General features: G+C 37.4%; 2 protein-coding genes across 7 annotated transcripts; one reads left to right on the top strand and one right to left on the bottom strand.

The window, feature by feature from the left end:
* Positions 1-956: 956 nt before the first annotated feature.
* LOC117416047 (trafficking protein particle complex subunit 6b-like) lies at positions 957-19,593 on the bottom strand. 6 transcript variants are annotated; one of them, XM_059026667.1, is made up of 7 exons: positions 11,258-11,393; positions 10,329-10,419; positions 10,064-10,131; positions 9,562-9,679; positions 9,184-9,267; positions 8,445-8,538; positions 957-1,547 (listed from the first exon to the last, which is right to left on the bottom strand). In XM_059026667.1, coding segments are annotated over exons 2-7 (453 nt in total). In that variant the 5' UTR covers positions 10,416-10,419; positions 11,258-11,393; the 3' UTR covers positions 957-1,545. The 6 variants fall into 6 exon arrangements, 5 of the variants coding, with proteins under 5 accessions (XP_058882650.1, XP_058882649.1, XP_033882965.1 ...); XM_059026666.1 differs by lacking the exons at positions 957-1,547; positions 11,258-11,393 and adding exons at positions 5,645-7,856; positions 13,839-14,087; XM_034027074.3 differs by lacking the exon at positions 957-1,547 and adding an exon at positions 5,645-7,856.
* Positions 19,594-19,610: 17 nt separating this feature from the next.
* Positions 19,611-21,344, top strand: bloc1s3 (biogenesis of lysosomal organelles complex-1, subunit 3). Its single transcript, XM_034025446.3, has 2 exons — positions 19,611-19,700; positions 20,219-21,344. The coding sequence occupies exon 2, from the start codon at positions 20,227-20,229 to the stop codon at positions 20,812-20,814; it is 588 nt and encodes a 195-aa protein (XP_033881337.3). The 5' UTR covers positions 19,611-19,700; positions 20,219-20,226; the 3' UTR covers positions 20,815-21,344.
* Positions 21,345-22,719: the final 1,375 nt, after the last annotated feature.

The raw sequence follows: 22,719 nt of genomic DNA, 5'->3' as shown, positions 1-22,719 counted from the left end.
TGCCCGTAATCAGAGCGGTGAAATCTCACGCTTTATCATCACTGTGAAACAAAACTTTTACCTAATATAGTACCAGATGTTTTAAAATGAAAATACACACATGGTGTAACAAGTTTCTTTCAAGACTGAACATTTGAGACCGATGTAGCTAAAGGAAGTGGAAAACTGGCCAGATTTACGGGATTTTAATGATAGCTAAAACCACTTTAAAATAATACCTTTGGCAGTTTAGTAGCTATTACCATGATCAAGGCAACAACTGTGCAATGTTCAGTGGGCTGTAACGGTCTGTGGTTTCCCTCGCTCTGTCAAGAGACATCGGATTGGGATTCAAATGAGGGAGAATTATGGAACAGGTGCCTGCCAGTTACTCAGTAGCTTACTGTCTTAAAACCACAGCTTTAAATAATGTCAAATTTGGTCAAGTTTGCTGACACTGTGCACGGAGGGAACGGTCTGAGGCAATAACTGGAAATACCTGCCACAGCACTGTCAGCGTAGACCCACCACGGGCCATCTGTGCAGCAAGTAATTCAAGATGACAAGCTTTCTCCAAAACCTTCCATTTTGAGACTGCTACATGTGTAACAAAGGGTGTCAGGGAAATTGTTGCTGCAAATGAAATATTGATGATAGTATTTGTTTCACCTTTAAATGTAACTACCGTAGGGGTTATATTTGCAAAATAAACTTGTCTGCTGCCACATTCCTATTTTTTTTCCATAAGTTTTCCTACTTTGCAACCATTTTTTGATTGTTTCAGTGTGTTGTTTAGCATTACGATAAATATTAAAAGATGATATTATTTAACCCTTTCATATGTGCCGACCTCATATGGGGATGTCCTTTACATGAGGACATATGGAAGACGCAAATGCATGAGGACCTGTCACAAAGACGGCCAGAGTGGGTGGCGTCAGACCGGAAGCAGGAAGGAATTCAAACACAGACGGTGGTGATGATGAGCTGAGTGCAATGGCTGCACTCAGCGTTTATTAACAAATAAAAGGTTTGAACAATGGAATACAAAACAGGACACGGCACTTGACGCCAAAATAAACAGACAGACAAAACGACTAAACACTTAAACGGTGCACGGAGACAAACAGACACGGTGAGAACAAACACTTTACGTTTACGATCTTTCTATTTACTTTACTTTTACTCCTTTCTCTCTCACCCGTTCTCCTCTTCCGAACACCCAACCCTGAGTGCAAGAAATGTGCGTCTATATATACTATTGTGCTGGGATTCAATTACTAATTAATTATTCACTTGAATCCCAGCACGTGAATTAATTCTGTGCAACCCCGTGCTCACATATTACATTTAACCAGCACGTGAAGTGATTTGTGCTCTCCTCGTGCAAATCAAATACAAATCTACACTTTAAACACACGTGAAACACAGACCCGTTTATATCCCGTGTACCAATCTATACACCAACATTAACATACGCACGCATACATACATACACATAACACAAATGCACACAGGGGCGGGGCGCTTTGCCACAGGACCTCATATGAGGATGATGTTTTTTCCTCCTAGAAAGCAATGGAAAAAAAATGAAATGAAAAATATATTCATTATGTGTGGCGCTCAAATTCAAACAACAGATGCAAGGTGGACTAATTAGCTGTCATTTATGTATTTATTTAAAATGTTCTATCTTTTTTTATTTTTATTTTACAGAACTACCCCTTTAATCATAGTCACGCCACCATTACTGACTCTCCGTAACCCCCACTTTGCACACCAGTATACTACCATTGCATTGCCATTACAGACCATTTGGTAAGAATTATTTAAGTATAAAAAATAAATAAATAAAAAAACCATCAAAATACAGCTGCATTATTAATTACAAACATTTGCTGGAAGAAGGGCTATAATTATTTATAATTGTTAATAATGGTTTACTAGTAATTGCTTTTAATTATTTCAGTGCCTGTAATAAGGCAATACGTCTCACTTTACGAGTAGGAAGAACAATCTGTACTTGCTAAAATTACCAACCGGGTTCAAACTCCCAGGCTGTGTTATCAGTCCTCCCCCAAAACAGTTAGCTGATAATCAGGTTATTGGTGTGATTTGTGAGCCCTGGGGGTAAGGGGCTGGTTTGAGTGGCACACCCCACCCTATAGAAACATGACCTTGGAGAAAAAAACGGGCTTGCATAGGATTTGATACGCTTGGAAAAAGTAATGTAGATATAGGCAAGTACATACCTATGGGAGTAAAACAACTTTCGTAGCAAATATTTCATTTTTTTAGCCAAACCCCAATGATACACACCCTTGTCATTTCTGCTGCAGTACCCGCCCTCAGTCAGAATCAGCTGCTTTGGTGACTTTAACTGACAGCATTAGAACAGCATTTGCTGTGATCACTGAAGATACAGTTTTTGCTACTAGGCAACAGTGTAGCCTAGTGGTTACTGCTTAAGCCTGGGAGCAGAAAGTACAGTAATTAAGGTTTTAAAATCAGTTTTGCTTCTCCTTAATGAACTTTAGTTGCCATTTCATCCCCCTTCTTAAGATTAGGAAGAAATACTACAAGAAACTAGTAAAACTGTTTGACAGATATTTATGAATGTAAATATATTTGTCAAAGAGCATTACAAGCTTCTTAATTTACTAGATGTTAAATGAAACTGCACTTGAGATACCAGTGCGTGATCAACTTCAAGTGCTGGTTTATTTGGTCTCCCCTGGTTCAGAATTGTAACAGCTGCAATAATGGTTTTCCACCACTTGGTGGCAACAAACATTCATGTTTGTTTTTTTAGGCTTTGTGTCAGTCGGCCAGCCAGTGTATCCGAACACTGCAGCATTTGTTCCAAATCATCGCCATTGCTTGTAATGTTGTTAATTAATCAAATTTAAGCCTCCACTGAACTTGAGACAGATTGCTCATTAAATACTTATCTATTCAAGGAATAATGATCTATTCAAGGAAACCGAGCTATTTACTAAGTAAAGGGTCTGAGTGGAAGAATAGGCAATACAGTCCCTACCTAGTCTTGCTGTAAATCATTTGTTGTTGTATATGGGAAAACTACAAAGCGGTATGTAATTCAATATGTTAACGTAACATGATTCAGCAGTTTTAATTCTCACTTGTATGAAAAATATATTATTCCATATCTGGAGATACTGCATCTGCATATCCTACCTATCTGACTGCATGATGAAAGAGAGACTTACTGTTTATCATTATTTTTGCCACAATTCCAGGAAAAAATATATATATATAAAATGTATATCAAATAAATACATAACCGTATAGCTTAACCATAACACAGGAGAACTTGACTTATTTTCGTACAAATTGTAATAAGCTTAGGATCCAGGCTTAAGGCAATGCATTTAAAGTGTCATGAAATTCATGAAAATATATACCAGATATTCTTTTTCATCTGCTTATGCATTTCTCCATCTGAATACATGTTGATATATATTTCAACAACGGATTTGTGCGATTTTGTTTTTATGAGAGAGTGTTCATTCAAAGCGATAGATGTCCTTTTTAGCGTGGGTGCATAAAGCATAACCCCCCTGTTAATTTAATGGACCTCTTTTTAGGAAATGCAAAAAAAAAAGACGAGCAGATTGCTTTCTTGATAACTGGGTAAAAAGAGTGTTTATGTAGTGGCACAAACATTGTCTGTGCATCCTCTGTTTTCTCCCGATGTTTAGAGTTCTATTTGCACAACAATAGACAGAGAGGGATTCTCACACAGCTCAGGGACTGAGAGCAATGCCTATAAACAACACAACCCCTATTCTTTGTTGCTGAACGCTATCTGGCCACCCCCAATTACAGGCAAACAGTTCTGTGAACAGCTGCTGGGTAGCAGAGCAGTGGCCTGCATTCCCATGCTTCTGCACACTGTCGTTTGCACAATACAATCAATGAACTACCAGACTTTATTTGACAGAAGCAATAATTGCCCCTGGACTTAAGGCTGGTCAGTGATGCAATGAAAAGAACGGTCCCTCTGTGCATCTGTTGCTTGCGCCCTTGGGTTTAATTTATTGCTAATCATGGGAAATCGTGCCATGGGAACTGAGATCAGTTATCAGGCTCGTTTTTGTAGATTAGTAATAAAAATCAATTACATGAAATGAAAGGCATCGTTTCTTCGTGGGTCTGATCACACATGAATTCGGTCTGATAAAAAAAAATACATTTGAATGTTTGGGAAAGCAGGTTTGAGAGCTGGAGGGAATATAAACCTCACAGAACTCTTTTAAAACTGTTTTATAGTCACGATACTGTTGCAGGTTTCTTCAACTACAATTGAAAACTTTTGTTGTCATTAAAACAGAAATACATTATTAAATCTTTCTTGACTCCAGCACTGCATTAGTGCCAGTATGGTACAAAACCGCTATGTAGTATTTAATTGGCATCCACTGCAGTTACTGGTAATGTTGTGGTCTGCTAATGGTTCTGCTAGTGTTTCATCAGGGTAACAGACTGGGATTATAATGGTTTTTTTTTGTTTGTTTGTTTTTTAAACTCAAAAGACAGAACAGCAAAAGCAAGCTTTATCATTGTCTGTACCCCAATTATCAACTTAAAACAAAATTACAAAAAAAAAAAAAACATTGTGTTTTTTTCTTTCTTTCAACAGCATTTTGGAGAGATCTTGATTGATTTAGGCCCTGTTGTACTTATTGCACACTCGATCAAATCTAAATAACTGCTTTTAATGACAAACGATTGCTTTACAAATAGTGTAACATTTTAATTATATCCTTGAAACTGGCTGTATAGAGGTACTCCAGCAAAGATTCCAAAAACTAAAACCAATTATGGCATATCTTGACAGAAACTTTTTTTTTTTTTTATTTAGGTAAAGGGATAAAGAGGCAAGCTGAGTGAAACTAATCACTTCCTTTGGGAAAAGCCACTTGGTGTTTAAACAATGAGATGGTTTTTAAAGGATAAAAAAACACTAATAAAATGTCTACAACAAATAACTCTGTCCAAGCCTCTAAATTAAATGTCTAAGTCGTTTATTGCCTGTGTTTTTTTTTCCTTTGTTAAATAGTGTGTTTGACAATTTGGAGTAAATAGATATGAGAAGCTAGCCTACTGTAGTAGATTCTTATTAAAAACCAAAAAAACACAACCCCAAAAATCAACATGTTCCCATTTTCCAGTAAAATATAGAGCTAATGCACTAAAGTAAAATATTGTGATTTAGTACGAAGATCAATTAATAATAAATCAACTGAAAAGTACGGATATTATTTCATTATTTCCAAACGTACATTAAATCATTCATACTAAAAATAACTCAAAACTCTACAATCAATTGCATTACAAAAGCTTGCTTGGTTAACAAAAAGTTTTTTGGAGAACCACCACTGCCTGCCTTTTAGACTGTGACCTCCCTGGCATAATCAACACTTTTTATTAAATGGAAAAATCTTGCTATATTAGGGTATAAAAATACATCTGGATGATACTCTCCAGTGTATGGTGTGTTATACAGCAGTACCAATTGCTGTTAAAATAGTTTTTAAAGGTACAGCTCACAATTTTAAACATATGTAATGCAAAACCATTTAACTTTAGAAACCGGATGTACAGTCAAATCAATTTCCTCAAATGAAAACACAAATAACAATTGTAATTTTGCCTGATATGCTATTTATTTTACAAAAAAAATACAAACTTCTATATTTTACAGACTAGTTTACAAGCACATCAGCAATTGTTACCTGAAGAAACTGTAACATACATTTTATTTTTGCCCAAACTAAAGAAATGAAAATGTCTGAAGATGTATGCTTTTTAAAATCCAGCATTTCAGAACCACGCCCTTACAATTACACACAGTGCAGGTTATTTAACACATAAAGAACCATGACAGCAGGCAGACTCCAGAAACAGCATCAGGGAAAACAGTTTGGCATGAAACATACTAACAGTGTAGAGTATACGTAGAGGTTTGAACCTAAAACAGAAAGCCAGGTATTGTAAGTAACATAGCCTTTTATAAAAGGGACTGGTGAGCCTTTATATACAAAACAACATGTCTAATTTCTGATGCATTACTATTTTCTCATTAGCATAACCACACTCTCACACCTTTTATTGTTTTGCTGTTTGCTGGGTTTCTCCCCCTCAAACCTCTTTACTTTGGTAAAGCCAATTATCCTGTTGATTTTCACAGCACAGTATACTTTACAAGTACATTAATTAACTATAAACTATCAAAGACACATTGAAGTGATCTAAATAAACTCCTTATTGACCACATAGTTTTACAGACATACACTACAGACACTTCCTTGCACTGCTATATGTTTGACTTTCATACCCTTGTTATATAAAGAGCCCTATTTAGATTGTCTAACCCCCGGTCAATTGAGACAGTCAAATCAATAACATACCCCTATCATATTACATGTGTTAGTACCAACAACTCACCATGAACCATGAGCACATCCATAAACAATGCTTTTCTTATTAGGTTTCTCATTTATGAAAAGCAGCTTTCAGGGACAATAACAATCATTTAAAATAAATAACATTTTTTGCAATTGTTGCGATTATTGGCAACCTGCATTATCAGACCTATGTAAAGCTATGGCAGCCGTATGTATGCCTCATGCTACACTGCCCCCTGGTGGCACAAACCAATATAACAGCCCTTAAAAAGACCACCTAATTTTTTTTTTTCCTGTAACATTTTAATGTATTTTTTAACACACAATGCCACCTTTCATTAAAATGGGGTAAACAATAGAACATAGCATCTATATTGCAAAAACAGAATGTCAGGAATTTCAAACATGTTAAAAAAACTTAATGGCTTAATATTTCAAAAAAATATGAGAGAGAGAGAGAGAGAGAGAGAGAGAGAGAGAGAGAGAGAGAGAGAGAGACCTATGGGCCTTGCTTATTTTGACTTTAAAGTTTAATGATACAGCAACAGATTGTATAAACTGTAGCAAACCCCTTAGACAGTCAATTTTATTTATTTATACATGTTTTGTTTTTCCCCCATATTGACATCCTTAAAGACAAATACAATGAATAAAGAACTCTACTAATTAGATTTTTAAAATACACGGCAGTATGTTTCAATAACAGTGTAGCAGTCTTTGTTTAGTATTTCCAGATTGTGGTTGACGGCAGGCATGTGCTAAATATAATTATGGTGTGGGCATCTGGAAGTGTTTGCATCATATATTTTTTAAACATTTAAAAATTCTGTTATATGAATGCATTGGAACACGGTCACTTTGTCAACATTTCAAAACAGAATATTAGAATACCTGTCCCATGCTTCTATAATGCGGCTTGAAACTGGAGATCACAATACACCACAGTCTGAAAAAGGTATTAAAATGCATTGTGTAATTAAATATTATTTCCAGTGGCTGTTGCAAGCACTTTTAGTTTGCTAGGTTCCTTACTGTCTAAGACACATCTTTAACATGAATTTACAATGGATGGACAAATAAAAATGGAAAAGGATGTTGCACACACTACTGAGCAAATGATTGTTATGCAAATGCTATCCCTGACATGTATAATATATGCCTCCCTCAGTTTCAATTTCAGTCAAGATGGGAAAGACAATTTGTAGAAAGCTGAGATGGTCAGAACAATTTAAACACTGCAGATCTGTACTGTCCTCTATTGACACTGTTATGGCAGGTGTCTCAAATTTTGCCTTAACCCTGTAACTAGTGTGCAAAGTAAAACTAGCTACAAAAAGGAGCCGCTGGTTTTGGAAAGCCAAAGGGGCTCTTAAGTAAATCAACTATGCAAGCCTGTCTTGGCATGACCAGACTTTTAGGACCTCTGAATAACGACTTGAAATTTGCCTGTAAAAAAAACAAACAAAAGAAACAATGCTATCATAACTGATTAATGCTTTAGTGTCACAATATAATGTTTTACCCTAAACCATGCGTGTCTTTAGGGTTATAGTTTAGCTTTTTATGCACATTACTCATCAACACTCATATAAAAAAATAATAAAGATTTTTTAAAAGTAATAAAATAACATTTTTGTAATTGTTGAGATGCAAAGATCTGTATAAAACAATTTAACAAAAAAAACAGCCCTTAAAAGAGACCACACCTTGTGTTTTACACAAGGGCTATAGTTTTGTGTTCTATGCACTATATCCAAGTTGCTTTACATGCAGAAACACGTAAATGTATCACACATTTGTTCTGCATTAGTCCTATCTGGGAGTGCCACTGCAATAGATATATGGCCCATTAAAAAGCATGCATTTGAAAATGTGATAAATACCAATCCAGGGATATAAAGACATTCAGTAAGCAAGAGGTGCGAGCTGGGTCAACAAATACCCCATTCCACATTAACTCAACTGTCACTTGCTATTGGGTTAGCGTATCCCTGATGGCTGAGTTTGGGATTTAAAGCAACTGTGTTGACTTACAGGCTGGCATGACAGAGACCTCTGCAGTCACAACGCTGTCAATACCCAGGTTTGACAGGGCACCTCTCACCATGCCACACGTGTACACCAAGTACTGGCAAGGGAAGAAAGAAAATGACAAACGATTAATAAGAAGATGTGGAGGTCTAATCAACGGAGCTCAACGTGGGCAGATCTAAATACCACACAAAATAACACTCTGGCACCCAGTCAAAGATGAGGCATCACGTTTTTTGTCTCTCCTTCAAATGTCTTTATGGCACGTTACAACTCACAGGAGTGTCTGCATGTTGAAAGCTGATTTTGGGGGCGACAAAGTGGGTTCACCGTTCGTGCTGTACAGTTTTTATTCACCGCAGGAAGATGTCCCAGTAAACCACGATGAAGGCACAAGCTAAAATGTTTATTTTTTATACAGGCAGGATAAGCTACAGCTTCAGCATTTCACAGCACTAGGGAACCTTCCTGGACTGCATCAACCACCTATCCATGGTTATCCCGGGTTAAACCCGTAAACTATGTTGATGCAATCCAGATGCAGTCACTGGTACTGTAAAAGTACTAAACACCAACTGTGGCTTATCTGGGTATGTGCTGATCCAATCAAGTTTCTTACAAATATTACAGATACAGTGGCATCGTGCAGGACAAGGTGCTGTGTTCACTGGGAAGTTTCAGTAAGTATCTTTGTTCCTTATAATAAATGGAATAACAATGAAAAAAATAAGACATCTCTTACTTTTGGGGCTTCCTCTATGTATTGCTTGCTGTTGGAGAACTGTGACAGGAGACTGAATTTGTTATCTTGTAACACATAGGTACCCTGTAAAAAAAAATATTAAAAAAAATAACTAGAGATTTAAAGTTGCTCTGCTATCATTTCACCATACAGTCTTCTTGCCACAGCTAGCTAAGAGTCACTGCTTTTCAGTTTGCATTATGTCTGTATCAAGGTTTTAAATTCCAATTCCTTTTTAAAACCAATTCCAATTCCTTTTTAATCAATTCCAACACATCATTGATCAAAATTGTCATTAGCAGTATTCATTTTAAATTACCTTCTAACAGAGGCAGCAGGATCTAAACATGTACAAATATTGCAGGTTTTTCTTTTTACCTGATGGTTCGTCCGCAGGTTATCAATCTGTTTCCTGAAGAGGTTTATCCACAAATCTTTACAGAGAAACTTCACGGCATCCAAGTCATCTTTGAAAGACGGGGTGTCTTTAGTGAACCTAGATAAAAGGGAAGTCAAATTTGAAATGCTGCCCATGACGACTAGAGTAAGCAATTATGTCTATTCCTATATCACAATCAAACTTTAAATGAAAAAAAAAAAAGAAAAGGTTGTTCCAGTAGGCTTTTGTTTGCTTGCATAACTTCTCGTAGAGGTTTCATATTGTACCCCCAGGTAGGGTAACCATACGACTCCATGTACACAAGTACAATTCAGGCTTTTCAACTAACACCCAGATGCATTCTGGTATGTTTACCTGTCTCAGATACCTTCCACAGCAGGACTACACTTACCAGAATGCATTGGGGTGGGAGCTGAAAAGCCTGAACTGCCTTCAAGTGTCCTATTGTGCATGGAATCATGAATATTTTATCTTGCCTACCTTTCAATAAGTCCTTGTCCTACTCGGAAACCTAGGCCTTCCAAAGTTGATAAGGCACTTCCCCTTTCCTAAGAAAAATAATACAAACCACATTCAAAAAGTTTAAGAGAGATGTTGAATGTTTATTATTACGGAATGTTGATAAATTAGTTTTTGAAAGAACAGTTAACAAACACATTAAGAAAAACAACAACAAAAAAAAAAAATCTTTGCAAATACCAGTATATAAATAAGCAAGTTGGGTCGTTTTTAAACTTAAACCTACCTGGTCATTGTTGTCCCCGCTTTGATGTTTGTAAACATAGGCCACCATCTCCATGTGGAGAAATTCAAAGAGAGATTCGTCTGCCATGACTCTGGAAGTTAAAAACACAGAACCGACGTTGTACCTTTACAAACCAGAACTACTTCACTGTTTATGCACAATTTCGGTAACTAATAACACATTATGTGTTTATTAGTATTTGACGTGCTTAAAATTCCTACATATGCTACCAGTCCATCAAAAAAAAAAAAAAAAAAAAAAACGGAATTAGACGAATATTTTTAATATTAACAATAAACCCCCAGGCAAGGGTTACAGCAAATCCTTCAAGACAGTAGGAAAAAAAAAAACACTAATGGGATTTGTAATAGACCTATATTTTCTTGGACCACCAGTGCCGGATTTCACTCAAGCTCACACAGTGTGGCTTGCTATACTCGCATGTTACTGTGTTTCATTATCTGTTAATCTGTTTAAATGTTTGTCATTTAAAAGTAATGTGCAGGGGGCGGGGGAAGCTGTTTTGTGTGAAAGTACTATATTAAGTAATTGAATAGTTAGAAAAGGGTACTGCGTTTGTTGTAACAACAACAGCGGCGGAGATGGGGAGATACTCTGATGTTTTTATTTAAACGAAACGTTTTGGTATTGAACACGTTCTGTAGATAAAGAGGTTACGAGTCACATTCAGTACAAATACTGTTGAAAAAATACTTGTCACTTTTTACTTAAAATTAAAAATAAACCTTTGACCTTATTACGTAGTTTACATGTCTGTTCTACTTGGAAAAAAAACCTGAACCTGAAACTACGCTTAAAAAATGCACAATTTTGTAACAAAAGAGTGTGATTCGTAAACGTACTGAATTTAGTCACGTATCAAACATCTTTCTTTAATTTACAGACGAATAAGACAAAAAAAAAATTACCTGGTTGCACCTCGGACAATGTACTTCCTAGTTACAGTCACCGCAGAGGGACAATCTTCACTTTGAGACGTACTGTTGTACAACGCTTTGTTGTCATATTAAAATGACGTTTTTCAAAGATAACAACTGTTTAGCTGTCTTTTAACACAAACATTAAAACTTGAGGCTTAATTGGTAATTTGAAGTACAAGTTTCATTCCTGCCTCAATTAACTGCTGTAAAAAAAAAGAAAGAAAAAAAAGAATATAGAAAAATAATTTTATTTTCATTAGCATTGTGAAGTGTACAGAAATGATGACCCTTTTTATTTTTGTTAAGGGGTGCAAGGATTAAGAAAACAGACCTGTAATGTAGTAAAAACTCATATACAGCCTCGGCAATATATCTGTTTACTACCTTACATAAGATAACATCAGATAGTCCAAGTCCAAATCAGGATCTATGAAACCTGCCCTAGTTAAAGTAGTCCCAACATTAGTACTTTAAACCAGCTGTTTTCCTTTCACATAAGGGCATGGGTTTATAAGATAGTAATTTTGACTACAAGTGATGGAAAACATGAAATATCTACTATTTAAGTTTTACCTTTAACCCACTAAGTACCAAACTAACTTTTCTTTGAAAAAATCAGAACGCAAGCTGTATTTATGTAATTGTATTCATTTTATATCAATACGCTACCATTCTAAGTTTTAGAAGTGTAATAATTTTTGAGGACAGTCAAGTTAGACGTGCCTGTAATCATACCAGTGAAATTTCACGCCGGCTATGAAGCTCAACACATAGAAAATGGAGCTTATCATCGCTGTGGGTAGGAAAACATCAAGAAATGTGTCATTTTTAGGCTTCGGTTTCTTATTTTATATTGGGGAGTCACAAAAGCAACTGAAGGGCTGTGTTTGCAGAACTAACAGTTTCATTTAGACTTAACTTTTGCGCTGAACAACATTTGAGTAAGTTATCATAATAGAGTTAAATATAGAACATTTTAGATAAAAAAAATATATATATACTCCAAAAAATTGGCACTTAATGGATACATAGAACTGTAGGGTATATTTGCAGCAATTGCCTTTTAGTGTTGCAAATGTACCCTATCATAGTTCCATTAAAGGCAAAACAACTTAAATAGTAAACATTTCATTTCACTTATAGGCAGAAATCCCAACATACAATCATGAGTGTGAGAAAACCACTGTCTCATGCTTTCTACTGATTTGGTGCCTTTGAAATGTTTTAAAAAAAACTATAGCATTGAAAGCAATAGCTCTGATATCAGTGGATTACATCCTTGTGAATTTAGTGGGCATGAAAAGTCAAGGGCAATTGGCACTGGTTACAATCAGGCACAGGTGGAAATGATATCAAACCAACTTGTTCCCAGTTGCTGATGGAAAAAACAAGTTATATGTGTGTGTGTGTGTGTGTGTGTCTGTTTGCATTGAGACTCCAACGTTATTCTTTATGTCCCTATGCATGTCTGTTTTTGTGGCACACTTTCACAGTGGAACCCCTTTGTGAACATTACAAAATGGCAACACTACGGTAGGCCACTGGGTTGGCTTAAAATGAAAACACAGCACACCCTGGTGTCTTCGTTGAAACATAACATTGCTGTACACAAGATGGGAAAGAAGAATTGACAGTCTTGTATACAGCACCAAATCAGAATATCAAATCTTCTATGTGGTATAGTCACTGTGTGACACAACTGCCAGTCTCTGCTTGAGATAGGTTCCTAAGGTGCTGTGTTACTTTTACAAAGTCCATTGTGCAGTCTTTATAAGAAGGGAATTTTTTATGTTTTACCCGATATAGTGCAGTTTCTACCTCCAAATGGATTGAAATCTTTTTTTTTTTTTTTTAAGAAAAGACAATGATCTATTCAGGGGTACCAAGATATTTAGTGAGCAAGTAATCTGAGTGAAGTTTTCCGGCAACAAACTCCCCATCGCCAGTTATACTGCTTTCCTAGAAAAAGGAGAACATTTCAGGGGACCATTCTACATGTGAGATGTCTTGCTCATTAAAATATCTAGCATATATTTAAAGAGGAAACAATTATCTGTTCAGGGATACTGAGATATTTAGTAATTAAGGAGTCTGAGTGATGAAAAATGGGCAATCCTCACCCCTAGTCTTGCTGTAAATCATTCGAACACTACTGTGTGTGTGTGTGTGTGTGTGTGTGTGTGTGTGTGTATGTGTATGTGTGTATATATATATATATATATATATATATATATATATATATATATATATATATATATATATATATAAAAATTAATTTAGGGTTTAAAATTGCTGCAAGACCAAAATAAAGCTGTAGTTTACACCCAACAATGATGCGATGGCTACTTTGAAGACAAAAATAAACCCATCATCCGTTCCAGAATTTTGCACAGATGGTTTGAGGAGAAAACCAGATATTTCATGCATCTTCCATGGCCACCACAATCTTCTGAATCAATCCAATTCATCAAGTGTGGGATATTACTGCAACATACAGATGGACAGGCAGACACATGGTGCCTACTGATACACCCTAGATTTAGTCTCAATAACTGAAGAGTGTACTTACAAAGTTCCATTAAGTGGTGCACCTCCACTATGCAATATGCATCCATTTGAGGGAGGTAGAAATCGGGCTATACACCAGGTTGTATAGACATCATCAGTGGCTAAAGATCTGGAACACCTGTTAATCTTGACTAATTAAGCCAATAATTGATTCAATTAATTAACAGAGATTGGTTGAAACGAAAACCAACAGCCCCAGTAGCTCTCCAGGACCATGGTTGGAGGCCCCTGCTCTACATGGAAAAATCCTAAAAGACCATACTTCTATCATGCTTGACTGCTATTGTTCCTCTGCTGCATTCTCATTTGTGCTGGCAGTTTTTAGGAGCAGGGGAGGGCTGATCTGCTATGTCCGAAGGTTCCGCCTTCCCTCCATGTGACGTCACGGCACCAGGCGAGTTCTCATTGGTCGAGGATAATGCTGAGGAGGAAAAGGAGCCCTGGTTCAGCTCCAACAGGGGCACAGACCAGACAGGCAGAGCTGCCTCAAGGGGGAGCCGTCTGGACGGGCTCTCCACAAGTCCCTTGGCCCTAGCCTGCTCCACACCCCTCATGATGTGAACCAAGGCACCGTGGACCTGCTCATTGGGGAAGCTCTCTCTCTCGTCCCGGTGTGGCGTCCTGGTATTGCTGGAGAGCTGCTGCAGCACCTGGATTTGCCGGTCCAACATTCCCAACACACTGCAATGGAAGGCCCGTTGCTCGGCCATCTGTTCTTCCAGTTGGTGGTTCAGTAAGGTCAGCTGCCGGAGGATTAGGGTGCTGGTGTCTTCAGCACCTCCTACAGGCCGAAAACAAACGACACCCTATGCAATATACAGCTGTGGACAAAAGTTTAGCATCACCCTATTGAATTTACTAATTGTGCTTTATAAAGACGAATGAAACCTGTTGAATAATATTAAGTTAACCAACATATTGAATTGCACACCGCTTTGTAGTTTTCCATATACTTAACGAAAAAGTGACATTTCAAAATCTAGCATGAAATACTTTACTACTATTATGGCTTCCAGTAGACTTTTACAATATCATTTTGTAGTTTATTTGATAACATGATGTTAAATAAAAGTAAATCTAAATTATGTTCCTATAGTTTTTTTTTTTATTTTAAATTATGTCTCAATATTAAAATTCTAGGTGAAGCAAAACTTTTGGCCATAGCTGTACAGCCTACAGTAGAAACCAGGGTTAGGGTCAATTACTGTTTTTCAATTACAATTCCCATTCAATAATCAATTTCAACACATCATTGATCAAAATGGCAAATTAGCAGTATTCTGTTCATTAGTTTCTCATAGTGGCACCACATTATTTAAATTGAAGTCCCTGTTGGTCAATTAATTTTGCTTCAAATGAAAACAGTTGAACAATTACAACAATTATTATGTTTTCTAAAACACCAATTCCAATTCCTTCAAAGCAATTGAAATTGGGTATTGATTTTAAAAAGGAAATGGAATGGGAATTGAAAAACAGGAAATGGCCACAACCCCAGTGTAATTTAATATTAATTTTAGGGTACATCTTAGATCCCCAAAGCTAGTTGCACTAACTGTGTTCAGCTGCCATGACCTGCAGAAGCTTCAAGAACATTTTTCTACATCCTTTGCTTTTCTACAGTCTATGCTAATGTAAATGACTTAGGACAGATGGTAGCAAACACTTCTTCACACAAAGAGTAGTGAGGGCATGGAATGGATTTCCTACTCAAATTGCTAAATCACTGGGATCCTTTAAGACCCAACTTGACAACGTTTTGAGATCAATCAGCTACTAGAAACTGGATCAGCGTAGATGGTCCAAATGACCTCATCTCGTTCATAAACCTTCTTATGTTCTTATGAGTAGTTCTTGTAGAAGAGATCTATGCAATTTATGCCTCTTGAGATTGGTTTAGTAGGCTTTAAGCATATAAAAGTGCCAACGTAGTCTTGACAATATTTATGAATAAATAGCTAAGAACCTTTAGCTGCACAAAACTACGCTGGCATAAACAGATCTGTAGGTTACTAAAACGCAAAATCTGAAACACTGACTTACCAAGCGAATTGGGTGTGGAGCTGGTGCAGTGGGGTCCAGTGGAGCCCCCTATGGACTGTGCAGGGGACAGCTGCTGCTGCCCAGTCTTGACAAGGTACAAGTATTCCCCTGCAGGCCCCAAGGTGACGATCTCCTCCCCACTCTCCCATGGAGGGGTTTTGAGACCCAAGGGTACCGCGTGAGGACCTTTAATGTCTTCCTCAGCGACATCCATCTCTGGGCCATTGGTGGGGGGATCCCAGGCTACCGATGTGGAAGGTTGCTGTGGGTCACCTGTGACGATATGAAAAGACCTGCCAGGTAAACCTGGACTGGACAAACCATTTGAACTGATATACTGTATATTTTGAAGTCCCTAAAGTATAAGAAGAAAAAAAGTTAGATTGCTTCTGGTCCTGATCTACCGAAAGAGCTTTAGAATCTTGGTATCTCTGCATTGATAATTAGATAATTATGTAACAGCATGCAGTTTTACAAAATGCTTCTTGTGCTCTTTGATGGTGTAATATTTATAACTGGATGATGAGTGTGTGATATGATAGTGATTTGTGTTTGCCGTCTTCTTGGCCAGGTTCTGTTCATAGAGGAGATTCTTAATCTTAAGTGACTTCCTAGAAAAATAAAGGTAAAGTAATTAAAATAAAACACATCCTTGAAGATAGTGAAGTCTAAACTGTGGTGTCCTGGCTGCCCAGGATTGCCCTATAACATCTGGTAATGCTTTAAATTAAGTGTCTCCTAACTACTGTGTATTTACATAGTAGCTACTTCGTAAATACATGTGTACATACATGTATTATGTGTAAATACACAGCATTTAGAGACACAGTGTAAAGGGTTATTCTATACTACTGACAGTTTTATGAAAGGTGTTTTTAATGGATTTGTCCCCTTTTATATATTCCATCAAGTTATAAAAACTTACTGTCTGTATGGTCCTCCAGCTCAGAGGCAGAAAGCACGACCAGGTTGTCGCATCCTAAATGGGGTGGGGTCGCCGGCTTGGGTCTCCTTGCCAGCATGCGATCCAGCTTCTTAAAGTAACGGAAAGACTCAATCGCCGTGAGTTTGGCGGCACCGCTCCGGTAGCCGGCTGTCTTGATCTTGCGGTATTTGTGTTTCAGGCTCTTCCACCGGTTCCGGATTTGGTTGACGGTGAAATCGATGTTGCGTTTGGCCAGGGTGTACCTCAGCCGCTTGAAGTGGGAGTCGTTGCGTTGGCGTTTTTTATCCAGCTCCCTCACCAGTCCTAGTTCTTCAATGAGGGCCAACAGTGCAAAAGTATCTCCCTCTGACCACCACTTATTCTGTCTCTTCTCGCCGTTCTCCATGGTGCTTTTGCTCGCTCACTGTGGCTTCTCACACGGAGCTTCAAAGTAAAAAGAAAATGGTAACGGTGTCCAATTTTGCTAATTTTTCATATTTTGCATCCTGAATTATTTTTGCCAAGCTGAAGAATGCGAAATTAAGTAATACAACTTAAAAATGAACTCCTTTATTGAGTATACGTGAGAACAGGCCAAAAATTAATTTGTACATATATTTTGGTAAATGGGATTTGCCTAGGTCTGAAAGGGTTAAACAACTTCTGTCTTCAGTTTGTTGTTTAGCATTTTGAGATGAATTGATAAGATGATACTGTCTAATGATGGCCCCGCATTAAAAAATGGGATACAAAATGACTTCAAAATTAGCAAAATTGTACAACTCTGCAGGTCCAAAAGGATTTGATACACACAGAATTTTTTTAAATGTTCTATGAAGTAGGTATTTCTGTTTTGCATCTCATTAAAAAAAAAATCAATTCTGATCTTTTTTTTCTGTTTTTGTTCTTTCCATTAGCAATATTTGAACTAAATATTGGAACCGTTTCTTTGGTTTAAACTATATGGGATCACCTTGTGATTGTGTCATTGAATTGAGGCTGCCTTACAGCAGAGGATGCAAAAAAAAAGGGTAGAGCCAACTCTAGCTAACCAAATACTGAGTAGGCATTTCCTCCATTTGTAGTTGTAGTTGATAAGGAGGCTGTGTGGTCCAGTGGTTAAAGAAAAGGGCTTGTAACCAGGAGGTTCCCAGTTCAAATCCCACCTCAGCCACTGACTCATTGTGTGACCCTGAGCAAGTCACTTAACCTCCTTGTGCTCCGTCTTTCGGATGAGACATAATTGTAAGTGACTCTGCAGCTGATGCATAGTTCACACACCCTAGTCTCTGTAAGTCGCCTTGGATAAAGGCGTCTGCTAAATAAACAAATAATAATAATACACTAACCACCCATGACTGAGAAAATGGTGCCAGGGCATGCAAAATGATTGTTTACCCCTTTATTATTATTAGTTTATTTAGCAGACGCCTTTATCCAAGGCGACTTACAGAGACTAGGGTGTGTGAACTATGCATCAGCTGCAGTCACTTACAATTACATCTCACCGGAAAGACGGAGCACAAGGAGGTTACTTGCTCAGGGTCACACAATGAGTCAGTGGCTGAGGTGGGATTTGAACTGAGGACCTCCTGGTTACAAGCCCTTTTCTTTAACCACTGGACCACACAGCCTCCTTTAAGTGCCATTATTCTCATTTGAGGACAGTACTTTCTAATTTTTTGGAACATTTTTAACTGCCATCTATGAACCTGTTATTTAAATGTTCTCTTAAATTATATATTGTTATGATCACTTTAATTTTGTTTACCGCAAAAGTTAAGTCTAAAGGAAATGTATAAAATTACAAAACATAGCTTGTGTTCTGATTTATTCAAAGACACATTTATTTGGTACTAAAGGGTTAACTGGCAGAAAAAAAAAGAATTCTGCCCATTTTGATGACCTTTGACCATATTTTATTTCAAGACCTACGCAAATAAAATGAATATAATCTCACATTTCAAGTGCTTTCCAACCCCCCCCCCCAATTGGTGCACTTGAGCCAAAATGACATTGGCTTGATCTGATTTGATCCATCATTAAGATCATCATGGATTGTTTTTAGAGCTTTTTTGCAGCACCAGGTAATCCACCTGCATTGCATCTGCTGCTCTGCATTTCTCTTTAAACTCTGATGAGTACTGGAACAGAAATAAAATGCCAGGGATGTTAATAAATGTATTCGAATACACTGACTGCATGACAACATTACATCCACGCACCACATTTATCAAATGTTACCAAGTTATAATAAGTACAAATGTGTTAGATTTTTAATGAGGACTTTTAACGTTTTTTCTCTCGGTTTTAACTAATCCCACAGCTCTCCTAAAGCATGTTTTTCAGTTAAATAATACTACGACTACGACTACTGATAATAATAATAATAATAATAATAATAATAATAATAATAATAATAATAATAATAATAATCGCGCCACGGTTCCAGTAATTTAGTTCCCTTCTGTAGTTCCCTTTAAGATCATAGTTTTTAACAGTACACGGTTCAGTAATATCCAGGTACAATTAAATTGTTTGTGGGAATGTATTACGTTGGTTTATGCAGCTTTTATCATGCAATGTACACCCCATAACATAAATGCACTGTCTTAACTTACTGCACAGCGTTTAAATACGTTTAAAACGCTTACTGTTATTATAGGGCTCTTTCATTCCCGTTTCAGCACTTTACGCACCAAGCTGGTTGCGCTAGCGTCAGCGGTAGCTCCTCGGAATGTTTATGACGTGAATGAAATGTGTTTACTTGACTCTTCTTAGGGCTACACACTCGTTGGCTGGTAACTATCATATGACTCTTCTGCTCTTCCTTGTCACGTGATTTTGTCTGAACGCTGCAAATTTGCTTGCACTCCAGGGATTTTGGAAATAAAGGTAGTAACGTATTATTATTGTATAACTGTAATACTCACTTAATAAAGTACACCTTTTATGCTTAAGTAATTTTTTTTTTTTTTTACTTTTTATGTTTTTATTTTATTTTATTATTATTATAAAGACGGCTAACATCAACACTATCAGTACAGACAAGTACCTACAGATTTGATACAATGAGAACATTAGTAAAAACATAGCATGACGATATTTCAAATTTGTTAACGTTTTGCATTTCGTTTTTCTTTTTCATTCCTTTTGGGTGTGCAAATCAAAAAGTCGTCACTACGATTCGGACATTATTGTCACTAGTTGTGTAGCCCCTCTAGGGCACAGAGGCACACAGTGAAGAAACAACAATGCATTAAGATCATCTGGTATTTCTTTACCCTTACAAAGATTCCGCTTTAAGTGTCAATACACTTCAAATAAAGCAAGCACTCATATTTAGCCTTAAATAGCTCTAAATAATTGCCATTGAGAACAAAACATTACATGAACTTTTTTTTTTTTTGCAGGTGAAGCTATGGCCAGCAACAAATACAAGACTGTAGTGCAGGGAGAGGCATCTGAGACAGATTCAGACGAGGAGGTTTACAGCACCTCCCTTGCAACAGCTCCGCCATCTGGCCTTAAAGTGCCGGGAGAGGCTTCCGAAACAGATAGCGATGAAGAGAGTGAGAAAGTGACAAGTCTGGGGGAAGAGAAGGAACACCAGCAGCCAATCCATAAGGGCCTGCCACCGCTGATACTAATCAGGAGCCCTGCAGATTCCCCAGCCGTCACTGAAGAAAAGCCAGCGTTGAGACTTGAACAAGGCAGCCGCTGCGGCAGCACCACCTTGCTGCAGCAAAAACTGCAGGAGAGCAACTCCCACCTGTACTGCGACGTCACGACCACAGTGAAGCAGGTCTATCAGAATGCCTCCAGAGAGATCCGCATGACTACCGGCCTCCTCAATAACTCCCAGAACGGTATCATCAACGCTTCACACAGCATCCGTCTCATTTTGGATGACCTCAAGTCTGTCTCTGAGAAAATGGACATCATTACCAGCTGCAACCTGCTGCCCGATATTAAGATCGAAACTCCCGCGAGCTCACAAGCCCATTAAGTCATTTGCATCCACCAATTACTGTGTTTTATAGGTAAAAATGTTGATTTGAATAAAGTGCGTCCCCTGTAGTGACTCAACTAGTAAAGACTGTATTCATCGCTAACTGTTTGCAGCCACAGTGGTCTCTGACCACTTTCCATTTGTTTTGCCATTTCTCATACACTCTGGTGACCAGTGTTTTTGAGCAGCCTACCTACATAACTGCCCCTTGTTATTGTACCATCTGCTTTCCCCATTTCTGATAGACTGTTTGCAATTGCAATCGGGCAATGCCAAATCCAATTGGGTAGACAGGTATAAAAACAGTGACAAGCCATGTACATTGTACATAATATTTATATTTAAAATGCCCTGTTTAAAAGTTTTTTTGTTTTTTTTTAATATGCAGTTTGCTGTTCTTATTTGATTTGACCCTTTATGGTATATATAAGTGATTACTATTGGGCACATTGAGTGTACAAGGAGATAACAGGCATCTAAGTGAGGGGAAATAAATCAGGCAGGTGGCATAGTTCTTTTTTTTTTTTTTTAGCAAGGTACATGGTTGTCTACAGTTCCAATGTCAAGTGCCTTGACATTATAGCTGCTTTAAGTGTTTTGGCTTTTACTTTTTTTAAAGGGATTTTGAAACAAAGTCAGTTGTGCTTTTTGGCTCAGGGTCTGGTATGGAATAATAACTAGTACATGATTCTGCTCAATCTAAACATATCTGTCTGCTTTGGTATTATTTCAGTACAGCTTAGATATCTGAACATTAATGTTTTGCATCTCTCTTAATTCAGATCTTTTTCCATTAACAATATTATAACTAAATATTTAAACCCTTTCTTTGGTTACTATACCAGATCCCCTTCTGATAGCGTCACAGGATGCAAAAAAAAAATATATAAGGTAAAAATCCCACTTACTATGAACCAAGTGAATGAGTTAAACATTCCTTTGAAAGGGGTGAAAGACAGTATTGGGAGGACTTTAATACATGATGACCAATGTGAAAGAAAAGCATGGGGGACTCCAGCAAGGCATGGACAAACATGAAGGATGATTTGATTTACAGTAGCATTCATTTTTTTCAAAACAATGGTCTCAACGGTAAGAGAAGTGGTGGCTAACAAAGGGCAAGTCATATTACTACCTTTAGGTCTACAAAGTGTGGAGCGTTGGTTAGGGCTCTGGACTCTTGACCGGAGGGTCGTGGGTTCAATCCCAGGTGGAGGACACTGCTGCTGTACCATCGAGCAAGGTAATTTACCTAGATTGCGCCAGTAAAAACCCAACTGTATATATGGGTAATTGTATGTAAAAATATTGTGTAAAAAAATAATGTAATTGTATGTAAAAATAATGTGATATCTTGTAACAATTGTAAGTCGCCCTGGATAAGGGTGTCTGCTAAGAAATAAATATAGTCTGTTTCTATAATTAATTGCTAATGTAATCAAAGAAGGTGTGGGGCTAGCTAAGATGTTTTGTCAGGGCAACACGTGTCAGGTTGAATTCTGTTTTAAAATAAACCTTTAAGCTTGCCCGTCTACCAACATCATGCCATGGTGTGTGGGTACACTGCGCCATTTAGTACCTGCATGTTTCCATTATTCGAATAGAGCATTTGTGTACCAAGGTTCTGAAAATCATTTAACAGTGCAATTGACTCTTGCTGCTGTATTTCTGTCTATAAATATAAAATCAGTGAGTTATTACTTTGTTATGCAAACTACACACGTCTTGAATCGTAGCGTTTCCTAATTTGCTAGTATCTCTTTGAACAACTTGCTGCTTCTCAAATAGCACCGAACAACTGTACCATGTACTGTAATCGAGACCCTGCATGGAACACCACTTGACAGTGCAACACAAACAGTCAAGAAACTCCTTTGTATGCTCCACAATTCCAGCCCCTGT

Source organism: Acipenser ruthenus, chromosome 7, assembly GCF_902713425.1.
Source record: "Acipenser ruthenus chromosome 7, fAciRut3.2 maternal haplotype, whole genome shotgun sequence".
In the NCBI taxonomy this organism is placed as follows: Eukaryota; Metazoa; Chordata; class Actinopteri; order Acipenseriformes; family Acipenseridae; genus Acipenser; species Acipenser ruthenus.
This window is presented reverse-complemented; position numbering and strand designations above follow the sequence as displayed.

What these genes read in the sequence shown, in the direction of transcription:
- bloc1s3 (XM_034025446.3), top strand. Translation starts at nt 20,227, where the DNA reads ATGGCCAGCAACAAATACAAGACTGTAGTGCAGGGAGAGGCATCTGAG.
- LOC117416047 (XM_059026665.1), bottom strand. Translation starts at nt 17,211, where the DNA reads ATGGAGAACGGCGAGAAGAGACAGAATAAGTGGTGGTCAGAGGGAGAT. An exon ending in GCTGGAGGACCATACAGACA is followed by an intron (nt 16,154 to 16,805) that starts GTAAGTTTTTAT and finishes ATATCGTCACAG; the next exon opens with GTGACCCACAGCAACCTTCC. An exon ending in CTCCACACCCAATTCGCTTG is followed by an intron (nt 14,659 to 15,880) that starts GTAAGTCAGTGT and finishes TTTTGTCCACAG; the next exon opens with CTGTATATTGCATAGGGTGT.